The sequence below is a fragment of the Sycon ciliatum genome, chromosome 11 (genome assembly GCF_964019385.1).
Source record: "Sycon ciliatum chromosome 11, ocSycCili1.1, whole genome shotgun sequence".
In the NCBI taxonomy this organism is placed as follows: domain Eukaryota; kingdom Metazoa; phylum Porifera; class Calcarea; order Leucosolenida; family Sycettidae; genus Sycon; species Sycon ciliatum.
The window spans coordinates 10607254-10628413 of NC_088653.1; the positions used below are offsets into that span (position 1 = coordinate 10607254).

Genomic DNA, 21160 nt, shown 5'->3' on the forward strand with positions numbered 1-21160 from the left:
GAACAAGTCTGAGAAGCTGCCAGGACGTAGAGTCGCCTTTTCGGAATCCAGACTGGGACGGATGTAGAACAGGAGACAGGTAAGTGTATAAGTGGTTGTACATAATACGTTCACACAGCTTGGAGATTGTTGACAATAACGAAATCGGGCGGTAATTCGATGCATCGAGCTTACTTCCCTTGTTCTTAAAGACCGGAGTTACAATTGCGTGTTTCCAAATAGCAGGGAAAGCACCAGTTGCAAAAGTGAGGTTAAAGATGAGGCTGAGAGGGTATGCAATACTGGAACAAAATAGTTTCAGGAGTTCATGAGAAATACCGTCCGCTCCCGCAGCCTTTCGGGTCTTAAGGTTGCGGATTTGCTTTGCCACAGCAAAAGGCGTGGTGGTGACATCTTGCAACGTAGGTGTAGTTCTTCCACGTGATGGGGCGTCGGGTGGCTTGAAGTCTGGCACATTCCATGAAGGATCATCTTGTGTTCCAAAACCAATAAACTGTTCGTTCAAAGCATCTGCCACATCCACAGGGTCAGAATATAGAGTACCAGCGACTGAGAGCTGAGTTACAGTCGTTCTGCTGTTGCCTTGGGGAGATCGAAGCTTCCGGACAAACTGGAATAAACTTGGTGATGCGGGTCTTGCCGTGGATGCACTTAGGGATGAGATGTACAGTCGATGGGCAGTTCGAGACATATTGCGAGTAACGTTTCGCTCTCGTCTGTAAATAGCGAAGTTGTCAGCCGAGGGAAACTTTCGGTAAACACTATACGAATCTCGTTTTTTCTTTATTTGATGTCGGAGGGTACTGGTCAGCCAGGGGGGGTTCATATGGATACGCTTGACAGCCGGCGGCTTCTGCCTGGGCAGAAATCTTGCACAGATGTTATGGAAGATAGAGTAAAAGTTGTCCACAGATATGTCAGGATCGCGCCTCTCCAGGCTCAAAGCTGCTGGCCAATGTATGTGGGACATGGCAGTATTCATACTCGCGACAGTGTTGCTGTCTAGAGAATCCAAAGAAAATACACTAAAATCAGGGACATCCAGGGGAGTCGAACGGGCATCACGAGAACGGTATGTGGGCATTTCTGGGCAGGGTACAGTACGAATGTGGCCAACCACGATAGAATGATCGGATTGACCAAGTGGTGCTGTAGCACGGAGGCAGGATATAGAGTCCGGTATATCAGTGACAACTAGGTCGAGAGCTGCCCCCATGCCAGACAATGACTCATGTGTTGGAAAATTTACGAGCTGCGTGAGAGAGAACATGCCGAATAGACTGTGAAGCTGGCGACCAGCGGCATCCGTGGTAGTTCCATGCCAATGACATGACTTAGCATTAAAGTCTCCCATCAACATGATAGATGTTGTTCGGTTCTTAAGAGTACTTAGACAGTGCTGGAGGGAATTGCAGAAGGTGTTGATACTTGATGGAGTAAGGGCTGGGGGTCGATATACTGCACCAATAACCAACTTCTTCACATGAGGCGCCTCTGGGAAATGTATGTTAGCAGATGACAGGGCTATTTCCACCCATGTGGCTTCCAGGAGAGGGATACTGAGGTCAGATCGATGGGTGACCTTTGGAAACATCCCAGACCGTACCATGATACAGACGCCGCCATATGCATGGGTGGCATCGGTAGCTGACCTGTTTTCATCTGGCGGACGATCTCGGCGAAAACAGTCATATCCAGGGACCGTGAAAGACGACTGTGGAGAGAGCCATGTTTCCGTTATGCAAACAATGAGGGGTTTAACTGTGGAACAAATGTGAGCCAGCTCGGCAGTCTTGTTCTTAATGGACCTGGCATTGATGCACATTATAGGCTGTGATCCTGCGGTTGGCTGTGAGAGTGGGTAAAAAGGCTGAGCTAATGGATTAAGTGTGCTGTTAGTAGTAATGTTTGGGGAACAGTGAGGAAGTATCGGGGGGTTGAGGTTCATTATTGTGCAGACTGATCGACGGTTGTGTTGTCAGCTGTACTTATTCTGTCAGCCTTGAATCGCCATTCTCGAGCTGTCACTCCGTCAGGCCAAAAGTCAGTGTTTTGCACAGCTTCCCAGTCATCTTCTGTGACGACTACGTGCGCGTACGCTAGGCCAAAGTACTTTGTCTCAGAGACGGAGCATTTCAGTACAGTCACTTGCTTGTTTTCGCACCATTTTGCGATGGAGGAAGCAGAGCAACCAGGGTGAATTCTTCCAACATGAACAGCTTTGCATTTGGTACGATGGGCACTGCGCAGTTGCTCATGTTTGCGGGGTGGGCGCTGGTAGTATGAAATGACGTTTGTCCGGAGGGCTTGATCAGTATGTGTCCCCGTATTGGAGGTAGCTGACTGTGTCATGGGAGAATGCGATGGGAAGTGAGCTTTGGGACGGTTACTAAACAATCAGCTCATGCGATAACATAGCACGACATTGACCGACGGCACTGACGTTCTACAACTAACTGGCTAGTAATGTTATCACATGAGCTGATTGTTTAGTAATTGATGGTGTTAGTGGGCATTATAGGGTAACTTGTAGTTTCTTGGTCCTTTTAACTTTTTATAAAATACATGTGCACATTATTGCGGGTGCTGGCAACAGCAGTTTATGGAAGTAGACAAATAATTCACTATCCGAGAGAAGCAAGTACTGGGCCAGTAATTTGTATCAGGAATGCCTTTACAGGAGGTTCAATCCTGCGTTGGCTTTTATTCTCGGGCCCATGTCCCGAATTTTGATCGCTTTGCATATCCTCCTCCTCCTGGCCCGATGCGACTAAATTGCAAGGACGCGAACCTCCATATTATGCTGAGTCACCAATTGGCAGTACCTCCCTGCTATGGTGAAGCCAGAAGGGCACATACTTTGGTAATCTCAGACATGGTCTCTTTTGACGCATAACATTTCCTGATTACTAGTAGTAGTACTCTGTTCAGAACCTGAACAAACTGTTAGGTCCCCATCTTCTGCATACTGTTTCTTAGTAAAAATTCTCTTGCTGGTCTGCACCCAGTACACAAAGGTTGATGAGTTCCAGCTTAGCAGATGCCTGTGCACCTGTATTGGTCATAGGCACTCAGGCCTTTTATCTAAATTGTAGCTCTCTCCCTTGCTCACTCTCACTCTCCCTCTCTCTCTCTTTTGCCGTGATCAATCATGTAGTCGCTTGTCTCTCTGTCCCTTCCCTTGTTGTTTCCCCAAAACAAAATATCTTCAACGTTCTCACCTCTCCCTACTCCAGGCTCAAGAAACACCATTGCACGAAGCCTGTGAATACGGCAAGCCGGAGGTTATAGAATTTCTGCTTCGAACGGGTTCAGATCTTCTTGCCTTGTCAAATGTAAGTCACACTTTTAGTTAAATTGGCAGCGTGAAAATAACAATCATAATATGCCAATGAATAGAATCAAGTGCGCACTCGTATCATAAACATTGCAAGCAAACATGTTTTAACTTAAAGGGGAACTCCACGGAAAATGAAACTTTCATATCCTGTAGTCTCGGGTGCTGACTCGAATGGTCTTGGTCCGAAGTCTCTACGGCAAAGCGTTCTTGAGATATTGGCAAGAACGGGGGCCGCGCCGTGACGTCATGCGGCCATTTGGCTATGTCATCCCGGCCTGCCTACGTCATTGTGGCACGGTCTGGATCTAGGTGCACTATTTTAGTATTACATTTCAAGGAAAGATGAGCTATTCCGAACAATTCTTTGTACCCAGCACTGAAAGCAGCGATGCTGAGGTCAGTGAAGACCACCATCAACCCACCGCCGCGTATGGTTGGGACAGGGAGCCCAGATACTCTGCTAAGGAGCTGCCATCGCGTGTAACAAATGTGGAGGAAGAAGATGCCTCAGCAGCTGCGTTCGACAGAAGAAGACGAATAGCTTGGCCACCAGACTCTCGATTCGTTTGGGACTCCAACTGTTGCGAGTGTGGACAAAAGTGTATAGCCATGCCCAGCCCGCGGGAATGATTTTTCTGGTAGGATGCTGCCGTCGCTGTCGAGAAGACGGCCCAAGGTTTCTTGCGTAGCGGACCTCGCAGTTTACGAGATCGTAACCTTGCATTAGGCTGTACCCACCACTGGTCTTCGAAGTTATCTCGACATGCAGAAGCCGCCAATGCCAGTGACAGAATAGTCTGAAATTAGGTAAGCCTCAATTAGTTTGTCTTGACTTGTCTTGTGAGGATCGCGCATCAATATGATAAGAGAATCTTTTTTGGAAAAATTTATTGTTGTCAGGTGCACTACAGTAGGCGTCGCACAAGAAAAAAATGTACTGGTAGTTATAACAAATTTCATGCATGACACAAACAAATTCTCTTTGCTCCGAGTATGTCCTGACTTGCCTTGTGAGGATCGATGCGCGTAATGTTTTGCGTGCAACTTACTTATTGTTGTCAGGCATGGCACGAAAAACGTTGTACTATAGTGCTAGTAGTTATCACATGTTTACATGCGTGACTCACACACATTAATTTTGTGTTTCATTATCCCTGGGATTGGTACAAGATCTGCAAAGTATGGTAGTGTTCTGTTGGTGAAGAGAGCACTGAACACAGTTTATGAGGACGATGCGTGCATTTGATCACACCCGAACCCAGACTTTATCGGTTCACGCAATAGGCTTTGTCAATACACCCGTTCTCTAGTATACCATGTCATGCAAAGTACAAGCGTGGGGTCAAGAAAGCGTACACCAAAATAATGGACAAAATCTGGCAGGAGAGTAAGACATCAGATTCTGTACTTTCTGACCAAGACATCTTTGTACTAGTAGGTAATCGAACGTGTCCTAATCAGAATTCATCAATCATTGGAAAGTCTGCAAGAACCTCCATCTTTGTACCAGTGAACACTAAATTGTTATGGCGCGCGCACTGAACGTGCAGGTAGGTACAGGTAGGTGTAATTCAGCGCATATGTAGAGTAAATGAGTATTTGACTATAGTATAGTCACTATACCATACCATAATAATTATTCCAGCAATGTGGTATGTGTACAAGCACTCAGCATACACACTCCGCATGACATTCTATGTTTCTGTAGATCTCTACGCTATGCGGCACACAGGCAGTACACACTGTATGTACACGGCAAATTGGGCAAGCACGTTTGTTGTCGTCTTCCAGCCTGCGTTGTGAATACCATCATGCAAAGATATCCAATTCCTGCACCACCTCAGCCTTCTCAGGACACTTCCACCCGGAATTAGGCAGGGAACGCGCTTCTCCAAGGCAGGAACATCGAGGTTGCCATTTGCAACCGCTACCACCTCACACATGAGCTTGTCACCAATCTCATAACTCTTTCTGTCGTATAATTATCTATTTGGCCACATAGTCTTCTTTATGCTGTGAGAACTGGACTTCATACCTTCCTATTGGGGTCTTTTCGGTTGACATTTGACATTGACGTCGTCAAGAGCTGCGAGATGTGCGTGTCCACTCATCCCCAGAATTCAGAAATGAGTGCGTTTCAGAATGTATTTTGGCATGGCACTGTGATATACCTGCATGGCGAAAAGAATGTCGAGAAAACACACTTGCTTAGACAATATACTTCTATATGTGTTACAAACCACCAGTTCTCAAGTGGGAAAGGCCTTCTGGCTTATGACATTGTATTCTTTGCAATGTTGTATCTCGACTCCGTCGTACTGCTGATGTTTGCTGCATGGCGTTCGCTATTTGCGCTGTGTTAGTTTTGCTGTATACGCTGTCAAGTCATGTTTTACATGCATATACTTTGATTATACATGTACGCTGTTTTTGCATGCTATATATAGCTGGTATTATTAGTGTTAGTTAGATTCAATGGAAGTCAAAATATACTGTTGAGAATAAATTAATAGTTGTCATCGTGCCGTGTGGTCGTTCGTTTCTGATACTAAAGAGAACCAAAGGGTTCATTACAGTTTGCGACCACGCCAGGATACGGAGCGAGCATGGCAGAGCAACTACATAATTTGGAAGCCAGCTTTATCGCCAATGGAGTTCGGTTAGGATTGGAAGGCGATGAGTTGAGGGAACATTTGGAGCAGAGGCTCCGACAGTATGAGGAGCGTGAGGAGCGCAGTGCCAGACGGCGAGAGGAGGCGCTCTGCACCGAGTTTGAAAAAAAGCTCAAGGAGATTAAGGAGCGCATCGCCGAGGCGTATGAGGGTGAGGGCAAAGTCGCCAGTGAGAGTGCGATGGGAGGTACAGCGGAAGCTCCCAGTCACAGCGGCGGGCGTAAACCGTTGATGAAAATAATCTCATATGATGGAACGCAGTCAGGAGCGTTATCATGACCTGTTCGAGGACATCTGTTCCAAGAACGGGTTCGAAGAAAGCAAATGGCTGCTGCGATTACGCATCACGCTAGCGGGTAGCAAAGCTGAGAGGATATGACATTGTATTGGATGCAATAATTACGAGGAAGCAAAGTGAGAGTTGCTTGCCTTGCTCGGAAAGATTCCGGATAAAGCGTGGAAGACATTGCAGACAGGCAAGCAGCGGTCAGATGAGTCTTTTCACCAATACGTTGTTCATGTTTGCCGACAGGTAGAGGTAATACATGACGTGTTGGACGGAGCAGGTTACAGCCGGAAGAAACCGACTGAGATAGTAACGGACAAGAAGGTTGGATTGTGCTGTCTACACTCAGCAAGTGTGTGGCTGATGACCGGAGTGGCGCGAGTTGAGGTAAGAACTCGAAAGGCGAAGGTTCGTGTGTTCCTGGACTCCGGTGCTGAGGCGTCATTTGTGACTGCAGCGTTGGTGTCAGCAATCGATGCAGAACACGTTGGTGCTGAAAATGTAGAGGTGAAGCCGTTCGGCGCAGGGCCAACCCAACAGCGCATGGATAAATACGCCATCACAATCCAAGGTAGCTCCGCTAACATTCAGGTATGCGCGCTCGTGAAACCAACGCTAGAGCTAGACCTGAAGTGCGCGAGTCTGCAGACCATTGCTCAGTGGAACAGTTGGGGAGTAGAGCTGAGTGACGAAATACACATGCTGATCGGTGCAGAATATATCAACGCGATACAGCACAGCAAGAAAGAAGTTAATGGCGAGACTGTGTGGAACACAGAGATCGGTAGTGTAGTATCTGGTCCAGCGTCTGCACCCAGTCGGTGACTGTGTCATGTGTCACAGCCCATATCGACAAACTATGGCAGTTGGATCAACCTCCAGAACGACATCAGCACTTGCCATCTTTCCCGCTATGTCGCCAGGGCGCCGGGTTCCAAGTGGGTCTCTTGTGGCAAAATGAGCGTCGCCCAACGGATAACTATGCTCAAGCTAGAGTCATCGCAACGCGGCTTCTGGAAAAGCTGAAGCGGAATGGGAAGCGTACACTCTATGATGATATGCTGGTCAGGGACTACCACGCGCTTTGAGCAATTTAGTTGGAGCCATGTGAAAGCGATGCCGGGCACTATGTACCGCATCATGGTGTATTCCGCAAGCACGCTGCAACCACGAAGTTAAGAGTGGTGTTCAATGCCTTGGCGACGGCTCCAGATGGCAAGTCATTGAACAACATGGTTGACCCTCGACTGTCGCTATTGCCGAGTCTTGCGGGTATGCTATTAAGGTTCCGTGAATATAAGAGCGCGCTGCAAGCGGACATCCGCAAGGCTTTTCATGGTCAAGGTTAATCCCGAAGACCGTCCGTACCTGCGTTTCTTGGGGCTTGGTCGAAGCGACAGTGACGAACTGTTAACCTGGAGGCTAACGAAACTGTCATTTGGCATAAATTGCTCGCCATACATGCTTACTGCGGTGATTCAGCATCACTTCAAGGAGCTACGGGCGCTGTCTCCACCCAAAGAGCGAGACCGTATTGATCTCTTGCTCACGAGTTTCTACGTTGACGATTTGGTCTCTAGTGTCTGAAATTCCCCGTAAGCCAAGAAGATGCAAGAGTTCAGTGTGCGTGTGCTTACAGATGCTGGCAATGGAGTTGCGCAAGTGGAAATACCGTGCGATCCAGAGGCCGGAGATAAAGTCCTCGGTCTGAAATGGAAAACTTGTGATGACCTGCTCAGCTTAGCAGCGATAGGCGAGCCCGATAGGCCACCTGTTACCCAGCGATCCCTCCTTAAGTGTGTTGTGTCAGTGTTTGATCCGGTAGGTCTAGCAGCACCGGCAGTTGTGCCGGGAAAGATACTGGTACAGCAAGCCAGAAAATTCGGAGGCGACTGGGATGATAAGTTGCCTGATGACATCGCAGCCGCATGTGCGCAATGGTGGCGAGAGTTGGCCGAAGTGGTGAGCATTGACATACCACGTTGGATTTGCTTCAATCTTGACATGCCGATTGCGCTTCATGCCTTCGCGGATGCCAGTGAGAAAGCGTTTGGATGTTCTTTGTATGCAGTCGTCAATGGACAATCGCACTTGGTAGTTGCCAAGGCCAAAGTGGCACCGGTGTCTCGTTAGCCCGCCTTGAGTTACAAGCATTATGTCTAGCGGCTCGCTACGCTGAGTTTGTGGTGAAGGAGCTGCCGTCACGCAAGTCTATGGCTGGACTGACAGTCTCACTACCGTTCATTGGATCAGTAATCCATTGTACAAATGGAAAACATTTGTGGCTAACCGCGTCAGTCAAGTCCAAGAGATATCGAAGAAGGTCGGCATTGTGTGGAACCATTGCCCGGGCCTTCACAACCCAGCAGATTTACCATCATGTGGGAGTAGTGCACAGCAGATCCGTAGCCCGTTCTGGATGGGTGGACCAACCTCGATCACGGAGCCCAATGACTGGCCCACCGCATCCTTAACCGCAGCTACAGATGAGTCCAGTGTAGAAGTGTGAGTGTCAGCCACCACCTGTAGTCGAGAATCTGATAATGAATTGTGGCTGCGATTCAGTAAGTGGGCGAGGGCACAGGGCACGGTGACTCGGATGTTGCAGTGGAGGCACACTGAGCCTCGTGCTGAACTCTGTTTTGCAGCAGACAACGTATTGTACTGCATCGTTCAAGCCGAATGTTTCGCTGAGGATCTTGAGCCGATCAAGCAAGGTCAACCAGTGAAGCCTGGGTCGAAGGTGTATCAGCTTGCATCGTTTCTGGATGAGCATGGAGTGCTCAGAGCCGGGGGACGACTTCAGCACAGCGAGTTGGCGTATGAAGCCAAGCACCCAGTCCCATTAGGCAAACATCATCTGACCGAGTGCTGTTGGAGAAAACGCATGTCGAAAGGATGCACCAAGGTGTATAAGGGGTCTTGTGGTAAATTCGTCAGAAATTCTGGATTATTCGTGGTCGACGAGCGCTACGCAACATTACTCAGCGATGTGTTACATGCCGCTGCTACAAGGCTAAGTCTGCCTCAGAAGTCTGCTCGCCACTGCCAGAAGACCGAGTTGTTCACAAGAGGGCGTTCGCAACTACCGGCATCGACTATGCTGGTCCGTTGTACGTGCGCTGTGGCGAGCCATCTCCAAAGGTATGGATAGCATTGTTTGTGTGTGCCACCAGCAGCAGAGCAGTTCACTTGGAGGTGCTCGATAGGTTTTAAAGTACTGACTCATTCTTGATAGCATTTCGGAAGTGTGTCGCGAGACGTGGTTTGCCATCTTGGATCAGGTCTGATAACGCTAAAATGTTCAAGGCGGCATCTAACAAACTGAGTGTGCCATAGATATTCAATCCTCCAGCTGCGCGAAGGCATGGATGCTTCTATGGGCGAATGGTTGGTACGGTGACGAATGCCTTGAAGAAGGTAATGGAAACAGCGTTTCTGAAGGTCCAGGAGCTTGAGACCCTCTTGTATGAGGTTGAAGCAGTGGTGAATAGTCGTCCGCTAACTTATGTGTCTGGATAGCCTGGATGAGCCACCAGTAACCCCTGCAATGATGATGGGTAACATCTGGATGTCGTCAGAGAAGCCAGCTGGTAGTCAACTACAATCAAGCAAGGCAGGGACACTACAATAGTCAGCTACAATCAAGCAAGGCAGGGATACTACAGTAGTCAGCTACAATCAAGCAAGGCAGGGATACTACAATAATCAGCTACAATCAAGCAAGGCAGGGATACTACACCCTCCCTTCCTAAAGATACTTATGCCCTCGTTATTTTCAAAAGTAGGCAGGTGGACCAATGTTCTGTCGTGAGACAGTATGTCTTGGTAGACTGGTAGACTTGGTAGACTGATAAAGTAGGAACCCTGTGATAAAATGTGTGAAGGACCTGTCTCTCTGTGGAGCGGTAAATGTATGTGTTTGCGTCTCAGTATTGGATGGTAAAAGGGATGTGTCCGATCGCGTCACCCTAATCTTGGAGACGGTAGCATTTCTTGATTTGCGTCTCTCTGGGACGGTAACATTTCTTGATTCGCGTCTCTCTGGGACGGTACAACGGCAAAGGACTCGCTCAGCATGTGGCGGTATAATCATTGTTACATGGACTGGTTATTTGAGTGTGTGCTTCCAGGGTATACAGCATTTTGCGTCTGGTCCAGGTCAGTGACTGCTGCTCCAGCAAACCGATTGCTTGGTCTGTGCGGGGTGGACATGGTCAGGATGGGTAATGAAAAGGCTAGGAAACTTTGTTAACAGAACTGTGAGAAATCAGTTGTGCGGGAGCTTCAGTGTGGCAAAATGTTGGGTGATCCAGAACTGTGTACTGCATATATCTGTACGTACATGGAGGAACAGGGAGGGTTATGAGTCCGATGCTTTTTTTATCGAATGGTGGTACGGGGACTGGGAGTGGGATTGTCTGTGGGATGGAGTGGCTCATGGACCTGGAGAGCCTCGTATATCGAGTGTAATGTGGCAAACAAACAAAAAGGGACTGATGTGATCGGGGAGACAATTTTGGCAGCAGAACGAGTTAGTAAGGGGAATATGGCAGCAATGATCATGAGGATAGTATGGAAACTACCGTGGGATTGTGGAGCTTGCATAATACACGGCGTAGCTTGCATGATAGGGGTGGCATATGCACTCACGTGAGTAACAGTTGCATTTAAACGAGGTGATGATAGAGTAGTGGTACAGCAAGTAGGCCGACATACCTTGGTTGCAGGGAATACAGGTCGTGTAGCGCGAGGACGATAGCGAGGACGATAGCAATACGCTATGTCATGGCCAATCTTCTTGCAGGATCGGCAATAGGGACGGAGACGAAAGGGCCGACACCGCTTTGGTCGTATATATGCCGGTAGTACAGCGGCATACCGGAGGGCATGAGATCTCGCTGGAGAATTATGGTGATCCACTTGGCCGGAACGCGTACGCCGCAGCGTCGATCTCCTGTGTGGATGGACTGTAGATCCGGGATTCCGAGTTGATCTCAGGTCGTCGTGGGTTCAGAAACGCGGTTGGGACCAATAAACTTTGTTTTCCGCTCATTGGTCGAGGAGAGGAGGAGAATACGCAGAAAGAAATTAAGTGAAAGGTTGCACTAGAGATGGGGTTCAAATCTGACAAAGTTTTAACCACCGCTGCAACCAATGTTATAGGTAGCCGAATGGAGGCACAGTGCTTAACACTAAATAACTTTTACTTAGCCTTCCTCAGGTACACATTTGGATTATTATGTAAAAAATAATATGAAAACAGAAATGATGATGAAGCATTTAAAGGTAACAGACTACATACGCTAACGTATGGGAATACGCTACAATTAAGCAAGGCAGGGATACTACAATAGTCAGCTACAAACAAGCAAGGCAGGGATACTACAATTGTAACAGTTTTCCCCTGTTTGCTATAACTTTACACTCCCTCGCACCTCATGCGTCTTACGCCTGTCTATTAGCACCTTCATTGGCGCCATTGCCACATGTATACTATCACCTTTTGCATATAACTGGTCGAGGCACGCTCCACCAGGTCTCTTACTTTTCAAGTTCGATTAAACCTGTTACACTGGTAGCAGAGGATGGTTACTACTCTGCTTTTGGCAGGTGTTCTGGTCGCTCTGCTTACGCTCCTCGTACTTGTCGTTCGGCTGATAAACGATATCAAGACTGCTCAGCGCGTTAGCCAAGGAAACCGAACGATACATCCGAACTCGGAACCTTGGGAGCCTTACGAAAGAGCCGCATGTGTTTGGAGGAGATTCCGCTACATTCAAAGAATTGACGTTTGCAATGGACATGGCCCTACGGTCGTTGGCACTCCCAAATGCGGCACAGAGGGTCGACTACGCGGCAGGATTTTTGACTGGAAACGCTCGTCTTTGGTTGATAGCGGCATTGGAAGCTAACCAAGTGTTTTCCGACTGGCCTGCTCTGAAAGCGGCACTTGGCGATGTGTACGGACCACGGCACAACGAGGAAACATCGCGTATGGGACTAATTTCCGCAGCGCAGCGCGGGTCTCTGGACGCATACATTGCTGCTTTCACTCGCCTCAGCCTGCAAGTGCCGGAAATCGACCACCACACCAGAGCGCTGCTGTTCGTCAGGGGTCTAGTGCCGCACATCCAGCGACAGGTTATGTGTGAGCATCTACGTACCCTGGAGCAAGCTGTCATGGCAGCAAACACCGTGGAGCAGTCGTCAGGGCCACCGGCGTCGGGGCCACCAGCCAGTAGAGAGTCGCGTTCCGTGCCCAGCTTCCGTGGTCAGGGCCTCCGCAAGCTGACGGACCAAGAGCGTGTCCAACTGCGAGCAATGGGACACTGCTTTGCTTGCAGGAAGCCAGGCCACCTCGCTAAAGACTGTACTGAGGGTGGACAGCGCTACCCAAACGCTGGTCGCCAGTAAGAAAGGGGGTGCGCTTACTGGCGACGACCCAAGCACCCACGCCCGTACCAGTCGCTAACCGGTTCGGAGCTCTGGAGGTTGAAGGCGTTGCTCTCCAGGAACCTACGGAGCCGGAGACACCCATTGCTGTAGGAAATTGTCCCGTTGCAGAAAGGTGTCATGTCAGCAACGTCAGCGTCGGCAATAAACCTGAACACGACCTACTGCGCATACAGGGAAAGATCGGCGGTCGCCGTGCAGTGATGCTGATAGATTCCGGTTCGACGCATGACTTCATTGCAGACGGTTTTGTTCGAAAGCATCATCTTGACACGGATGCAAGCTCAGAAGTGCTGAGCGTAACATTGGCGGACAGCTCGACCAGCGAGGTCCCGCAGATTTCCACACACACGCTAAAGGTGACAGTCGGGGGCTTCAGTGAGGAACAGCACTTTACTGTGTATCCCCTGACTCGCTACGACGCTATTCTTGGCAAACCGTGGCTTACAAGGAACAACCCCAGCATCAACTTCCGTACGAACGAAGTTCAGTTGGACGGTGAGCCCTTTGTTGCCAAATTGCCTTCAGCTAACCCGCCGACAGCCGACCGGCCATCTGTGGAAAGCATGTTTATCAGTGGCCGACAAGCTCCTCATGCCCTGAGGAGTGGAGCCGAGGGGTTTCTTGCATGGGTCACTGCTGCAAACGAGGAGAATCGTTCCGGGCCACAACTCAAGGAATCAGAGCAACAGGACATCCAGAACCTGCTCAAGAGGTACCAGGATTTATTTCCAGACGAGCTGCCGAATGAGCTTCCACCGAAGAGACCAGTCGACCATGAAATCCAGATAGAAGATGGAGCCAGACCACCGTCTCGACCCGCCTACCGCTTGCCGAAACCAGAGATGGACGAGCTCCAGTCACAGCTGTCAGAATTACTTGAGAAGGGATTCATTGAGCCAAGTAAGTCGCCATACTGTGCACCTGTGTTTTTTGTAAAGAAGTCGGATGGTACTCTGAGAATGGTGTGCGATTGGCGAGAATTGAATAGAATTACGATCAAACACAAAGCTTGTCTTCCTAATATTGATGACTTATTCGACACGATCCAGGGCAGTGCATATTTCTCCAAGTTGGACTTGCGGTCGGGGTACAATCAAATCAGAATTCAAGACTCGGATGTTTCTAAGACGGCCATTAATACGCCGTTCGGCCACTTCCAATTTAGAGTCATGGGATTCGGGCTGACTAATGCCCCGGCCACCTTTCAGTCACTCATGAACTCTATTCTGCAACCGCATCTCCGAAAATTCGTTGTAGTATTCTTGGATGACATTCTAGTTTTCAGCAAGACCTGGGAAGATCATCAGTATCATCTTCAAACAGTTCTAGAAACACTTAGAAATAGTGAGCTGTATTGCAAACAGTCTAGATGCGAATTCGGAGTGAGAGAGGTTCTCTTCTTGGGGCATAAAATCAACGGCACATCAATTTCCCCTGATCCCAAGAATATAAGTGCTGTGGAAACATGGCCAACTCCGTCGTCAGTAACTGATGTGAGGAAGTTTCTTGGCTTTGCAAACTATTTCCGAAGGTTCATAGATCGACACTCGACCATCTCTCGTCCATTAGAAGAAATCACCGGAAAAAATTCACGCTTTGAATGGAGCGCTGCTAGACAGAAGGCATTCGAGTCTCTAAAATCAGCATTACTCGAGGCGCCAGTGTTGCAACTGGCCGATGTTGAGAAAAGCTTCACGGTAGAAACTGACGCAAGTGACTTTGCCGTGGCGGGTGTGCTCCTGCAGCAGGGAGAAGATATGGATTTGCATCCCGTAGCCTATTGTAGTCGGAAACTGTCAGCTGCAGAACGCAACTATACTGCGGCCGAGAGGGAAACGTTGGCTGTGGTATTTGCATTAAAGTGCTGGAGAATCTATCTGTTCCGCCACTTTGACCTGATGACTGATAATATGGGTGTTGTCTATTTACGAACCAAACCGACTCTCACCAAGCGTGAGGCAAGATGGGTAGAGTTTTTAGCTGACTATGACTTTACAGTCTTTCACAAACCAGGAAAGAAAAACATTGCCGACCCGCTTTCACGCCGTCCAGATCTGTTCAGTGATTCTGAAATAGTTCAGTTGAATGCCATAGAGCATACCCTAGAGATTAATCCAGACATAGCGCAGTTAATTGTCAGCGGTTACAAGTGCGACAAGGATCTTGTTCCCATTATCAGGAGACTGAAAAATTCAAGCCATGACAATCTGCACGACTGTTACCTTCTAAATGAAACACCCGGTTATCTTTATCTCAGATCTTCACCACAGAACCGGTTATGCATTCCAAAGAGTAGCAAACTCCGACTCGCCCTGCTTCAAGAATACCATGACTGTGTGACTGCGGGGCATCCCGGTCGAGATCGCACCTATTTCAGACTCGCTAGATATTTCTATTGGCCCAGAATGGGACTGGATGTAAAGGCGTTTGTCAAGTCATGTGACGTCTGCCAACGAGTTAAAGGCGGCCAGCTAAAAACTGGTCTCTTGCAGAATTTACCAGTGCCCAGTCAGCCGTGGGCGGATATCTCAATGGATTTTATCATGGGATTGCCTAGGACCGATACAGGTCATGATGCTATATATGTATTTGTGGACCGCTTGACAAAGTGTGTACATTTAGCACCTACTTCCTCTACTATTGACGCTAAAGGAAGTGCTGATCTGTATATTCAACATGTTTTTCGACTTCATGGTTTGAGTTCTAGTATTGTATGTGATCGTGATCCAAGATTTACTGCAGCATTTTTTCAGGAATTGTTTGATCGCTTAGGAACTAAACTAGCATTTAGTACTGCCAATCACCCTCAGACAGATGGCCTAACTGAACGAGTAAACAGAATAGTAGAGGATGTGCTGAGGGCTTTTGTAAATCATAAGCAAGATAACTGGGATATGCTCCTACCTCTCTGTGAGTTTTCTATCAACAGCGCTACTCAATCATCTACAGGAAACACACCGTTCTTTTTAAATTACGGTCTAAATCCCAGAGCGCCACCCGACTTCCTCAACCCTATTCAGGGAGGCAGAGATTCAGCTGATTGGTTGCAAGCAAGACAAGACGTGGTCAAGATCTCACAAGATGCGCTAGTGGCAGCTCAAGCTCGTCAGGCCTTCTATGCAGATCGGACAAGGGTCGAGGGAAAGCTGAAGGTGGGAGATTTGGTAATGGTCTACCGGGATTTCCTCCTGACTCCTGAAGCTCGGGACCGACTCATACCAGCCGCTGTCACCCAGTATTTAATGTGTCGGCACTCCGTGCCTACGAGAAGAACGCTATTCCTAATAGGAGACAGCCTACGCCAACGCCTATCACGGACCTTGATGGTCATGCCCGCTATGTGGTGGAGAACATTCTCAGTCACCGCCGCCGGCAGAATCAGCTTCAGCACTTAGTCAAGTGGCAAGGCTACTCTGATGCCACTTGGGAGCCTGAACATTATTTGTTGAATGAATCTGGTAATGACATTGTTCCACTTCAGAAGTACAAAATCTTGGCTTCTGCCCGCTGAGTTTTGCAGTTGAACTTCTAGTTTTCACCTAAACATTTGTTGAGCTTATTACACTTTAATTTGCATGGAGTTTCAGTCGTCTTATTGTGTTACTTCAGAAGCCTTTTTTGTCTCGCTTATTGTACTCTATTCCACTTGAGCATTTGGGTTATAAGCTCCTTCCTCTCCATAGGAGGGGGATGATGTAACAGTTTTCCCCTGTTTGCTATAACTTTACACTCCCTCGCACCCCATGCGTCTTACGCCTGTCTATTAGCACCTTCATTGGCGCCATTGCCACATGTATACTATCACCTTTTGCATATAACTGGTCGAGGCACGCTCCACCAGGTCTCTTACTTTTCAAGTTCGATTAAACCTGTTACAACAATAGTCAGCTACAATCAAGCAAGGCAGGAATACTGCAATAGTCAGCTACAATCAAGCAATGCAGGGATACTACAGTAGTCAGCTACAATCAAGCAAGGCAGGGATACTACAATAGTCAGCTACAATCAAGCAAGGCAGGGATACTACAATAGTCAGCTACAATCAAGCAAGGCGGGGATACTACAATAGCCAGCTACAATCAAGCAAGGCAGGGATACTACAATAGTCAGCTACAATCAAGCAAGGCAGGGATACTACAATAGTCAGCTACAATCAAGAAAGGCAGGAATACTGCAATAGTCAGCTACAATCAAGCAATGCAGGAATACTGCAATAGTCAGCTACAATCAAGCAATGCAGGGATACTACAGTAGTCAGCTACAATCAAGCAAGGCAGGGATACTACAATAGTCAGCTACAATCAAGCAAGGCAGGGATACTACAGTAGTCAGCTACAATCAAGCAAGGCAGGGATACTACAATAGTCAGCTACAATCAAGCAAGGCGGGGATACTACAATAGCCAGCTACAATCAAGCAAGGCAGGGATACTACAGTAGTCAGCTACAATCAAGCAAGGCAGGGATACTACAATAGTTAGCTACAATGCAAGGCAGGGATACTACAATAGTCAGTTACAATCAAGCAAGGCAGGGATACTACAATAGTCAGCTACAATGAAGCAAGGCAGGGATACTACACCCTCCCTTCCTACAGATAATTATGCCCTCGTTATTTTCAAAAGTAGGCAGGTGGACCAATGTTCTGTCGTGAGACAGTATGTCTTGGTAGACTGGTCGACTTGGTAGACTGATAAAGTAGGAACCCTGTGATAAAATGTGTGAAGGACCTGTCTCTCTGTGGAGCGGTAAAATGTATGTGTTCGCGTCTCAGTATTGGATGGTAAAAGGGATGTGTTCGATCGCGTCACCCTTATCTTGGAGACGGTAGCATTTCTTGATTCGCGTCTCTCTGAGACGGTAACATTTCTTGATTCACGTCTCTCTGGGACGGTACAACGGGAAAGGACTCGCTCACCATGTGGCGGTATAATCATTGTTACATGGACTGGTTATTTAAGTGTGTGCTTCCAGGGTATACAGCATTTTGCGTCTGATCCAGGTCAGTGACTGCTGCTCCAGCAAACCGATTGCTTGGTCTGTGCGGGGTGGACATGGTCGGGATGGGTAACGAAAAGGCTAGGAAACTTTGTTAACAGAACTGTGAGAAATCAGTTGTGCGGGAGCTTCAGTCTGGCGAAATGTTGGGTGATCCAGAACTGTGTACTGCATAACTATATCTGGACGTACATGGAGAAACAGGGAAGGTTGTGAGTCCGATGCTTTTTTCATCAAATGGTGGTACGGGGACTGGGAGTGGGATTGTCTGTGGGATGGAGTGGCTGATGGACCTGGAGAGCCTCATGTATCGAGTGTAATGTGGCAAACAAACAAAAAGGGAGGGATGTGACCGGGGAGACAATTTTGGCAGCAGAACGAGTTAGTAAGGGGAATATGGCAGCAATGATCATGAGGATAGTATGGAAACTACCGTGGGATTGTGGAGCTTGCATAATACGCGGCGTAGCTTGCATGATAGGGGTGGCATATGCACTCACGTGAGTAACAGTTGCATTTAAACGAGGTGATGATAGAGTAGTGGTACAGCAAGTAGGGTGACATACCTTGGTTGCAGGGAATACGGGTCGTGTAGCGCGAGGACGATAGCGAGGACGATAGCAATACGCTATGTCATGGCCAATCTTCTTGCAGGATCGGCAATAGGGACGGAGACGAAAGGGCCGAGGCCGCTTTGGTCGTATATATACCGGTAGTACAGGGGCATACCGGAGGGCATGAGATCTCGCTGGAGAATAATGGTGATTCACTTGGCCGGAACGCGTACGCCGCAGCGTCGATCTCCTGTGCGGATGGACTGTAGATCCGGGATTCTGAGTTGATCTCAGGTCGTCATGGGTTCAGAAACGCGGTTGGGACCAATAAACTTTGTTTTCCGCTCATTGGTGGAGGAGACTAGGAGAATACGCAGAAAGAAATCAAGTGAAAGGCTGCACTGGAGATGGGGTTCAAATCTGACAAAGTTTTAACCACCGCTACGACCAATGTAATAGGTAGCCGAATGGAGGCACAGTGCTTAACACTAAATAACTTTTACTTAGCCTTCCTCAGGTACACACCTGGATTATTCTGTAAAAAATATATGAAAACAGAAATGAGCAGAAGCTTTTATAGGTAACAGACTACATACACTAACGTATGGGGATACGCTACAAGTAAGCAAGGCAGCGATACTACAATAGTCAGCTACAATCAAGCAAGGCAGGGATACTACAATAGTCAGCTACAATCAAGCAAGGCAGGGATACTACAATAGTCAGCTACAATCCAGCAAGACAGGGATGCTACAATAGTCAGCTACAATCAAGCAAGGCAGGGATACTACAATAGTCAGCTACAATCAAGCAAGGCAGGGATACCACAATAGTCAGCTACAATCAAGCAAGGCAGGGATACTACAATAGTCAGCTACAATCAAGCAAGGCAGGGATACTACAATAGTCAGCTACAATCAAGCAAGGCAGGGATACTACAGTAGTCAGTTACAATCAAGCAAGGCAGGGATACTACAATAGTCAGCTACCATCAAGCAAGGCAGGGATACTACAATAGTCAGCTACAATCAACCAAGGCAGGGATACTACAATAGTCAGCTACAATCAAGCAAGGCAGGGATACTGCAATAGTCAGCTACAATCAAGCAAGGCAGGGATACTACAATAGTCAGCTACAATCAAGCAAGGCAGGAATACTGCAATAGTCAGCTACAATCAAGCAAGGCAGGGATACTGCAATAGTCAGCTACAATCAAGCAAGGCAGGGATACTACAGTAGTCAGCTACAATCAAGCAAGGCAGGGATACTACAATAGTCAGCTACAATCAAGCAAGGCAGGGATACTACAATAGTCAGCTACAATCAAGCAAGGCAGGGATACTACAATAGTCAGTTACAATCAAGCAAGGCAGGGATACTACAATAGTCAGCTACAATCAAGCAAGGCAGGGATACTACAATAGTCAGCTACAATCAAGCAAGGCAGGGATACTACAATAGTCAGTTACAATCAAGCAAGTCAGGGATACTGCAATAGTCAGCTACAATCAAGCAAGGCAGGGATACTACAATAGTCAGCTACAATCAAGCAAGGCAGGGATACTACAATAGTCAGCTACAATCAAGCAAGGCAGGGATACTACAGTAGTCAGCTACAATCAAGCAAGGCAGGGATACTACAATAGTCAGCTACAATCAAGCAAGGCAGGGATACTACAATAGTCAGCTACAATCAAGCAAGGCAGGGATACTACAGTAGTCAGCTACAATCAAGCAAGGCAGGGATACTACAATAGTCAGCTACAATCAAGCAAGGCAGGGATACTGCAATAGTCAGTTACAATCAAGCAAGGTGGGGATACTACATAAACAGTCAGGTAGGGCGACAACAAGATGCTAAACTGACTGAGGTACTGAGACATTGAACGACCTGACAACTAGCTCCAACGAATCTACGAATTGAAAAACACCAACCTTCTTATATCACTTGGAAGGCCCAATGAGGGGAAGGAAACGCAACAAAGATGTGCTCAAGGTATATCCCACGGGAGCAAAGAACGTCGAAAGCTACAAGATGATAAGGAGATTGGTAAGACCATTGGACAAACCGGTCTAACTACAACTCAACAACGCGAATCAACCAATGACGAATTACGTTATTTTCTCTGACCAATGCCATACTTGAAGTATGAATTTTATATTGTACAATTTTCGGATCACGAGACATAGTTTGGCTCCGCTATTATGTGTTGAAATCTCAGGAACCGTTGATCGCAGCGCTTCCTGGATGGGTTCTACGGCACGCTGAGAGTTTTCTCTTCTGCATAGATAGTTGGATCGTTAAATTTGAGCTAGTTTTGACCGAGTTACCATGGTTACGGCTTGTTGATGTCTCAACGTCGTGTGTGTAGAATTCTACACATTCAAGTATGGGGCGGCTCTCAAAGGGTTAATGGGAGTTGTGATAATTCTCAGAAGGAGCATTAGAAAAGTCATTAGTTTCTTGAATCTGCAAAGTATTCAAAATCAACTGCTGTTCTGGTTTACAAAGCTATGTGCAATGTTTACTAAGAGGTCTGTTTTACTTTCTTGTTGATGGACCATTGTTCATTCTTCCAGGACAACAGGACATGTCTGGACAGTGCAGTAGAAAGTCCAAATGACCGGAGAGCTCAGCCTGCGGCTAGACTAAGGGCAATTATCCGCTATCTTGAGAGCAAGTACCCAGAGGAGCAGAAGAAGGTAAGCACAACTTAGAAGAAAAGAAAATTCATCAAAATAAATTTTCCATTCGAAAACTTGCGTAACCAATGAGGTAACAATATCACTATATTCCCTCCTGACACTCACACAGTGTCTCCATGCTGCAAACACCGCTTTTGATTCACCA

General features: G+C 47.6%; 1 protein-coding gene across 1 annotated transcript in view; it reads left to right on the top strand.

Moving 5' to 3' along the window:
• Positions 1 to 21160, top strand: part of LOC135827077 (uncharacterized) — a gene marked incomplete at its 5' end in the record, with an annotated part of 210613 nt that overhangs the window by 123165 nt on the left and 66288 nt on the right. Inside the window, 2 exons of the mRNA XM_065339601.1 lie at positions 3237 to 3335; positions 20890 to 21012. Coding sequence (XP_065195673.1) covers positions 3237 to 3335; positions 20890 to 21012 — 222 coding nt within the window. The remainder of the gene's footprint in view (positions 1 to 3236; positions 3336 to 20889; positions 21013 to 21160) is intronic.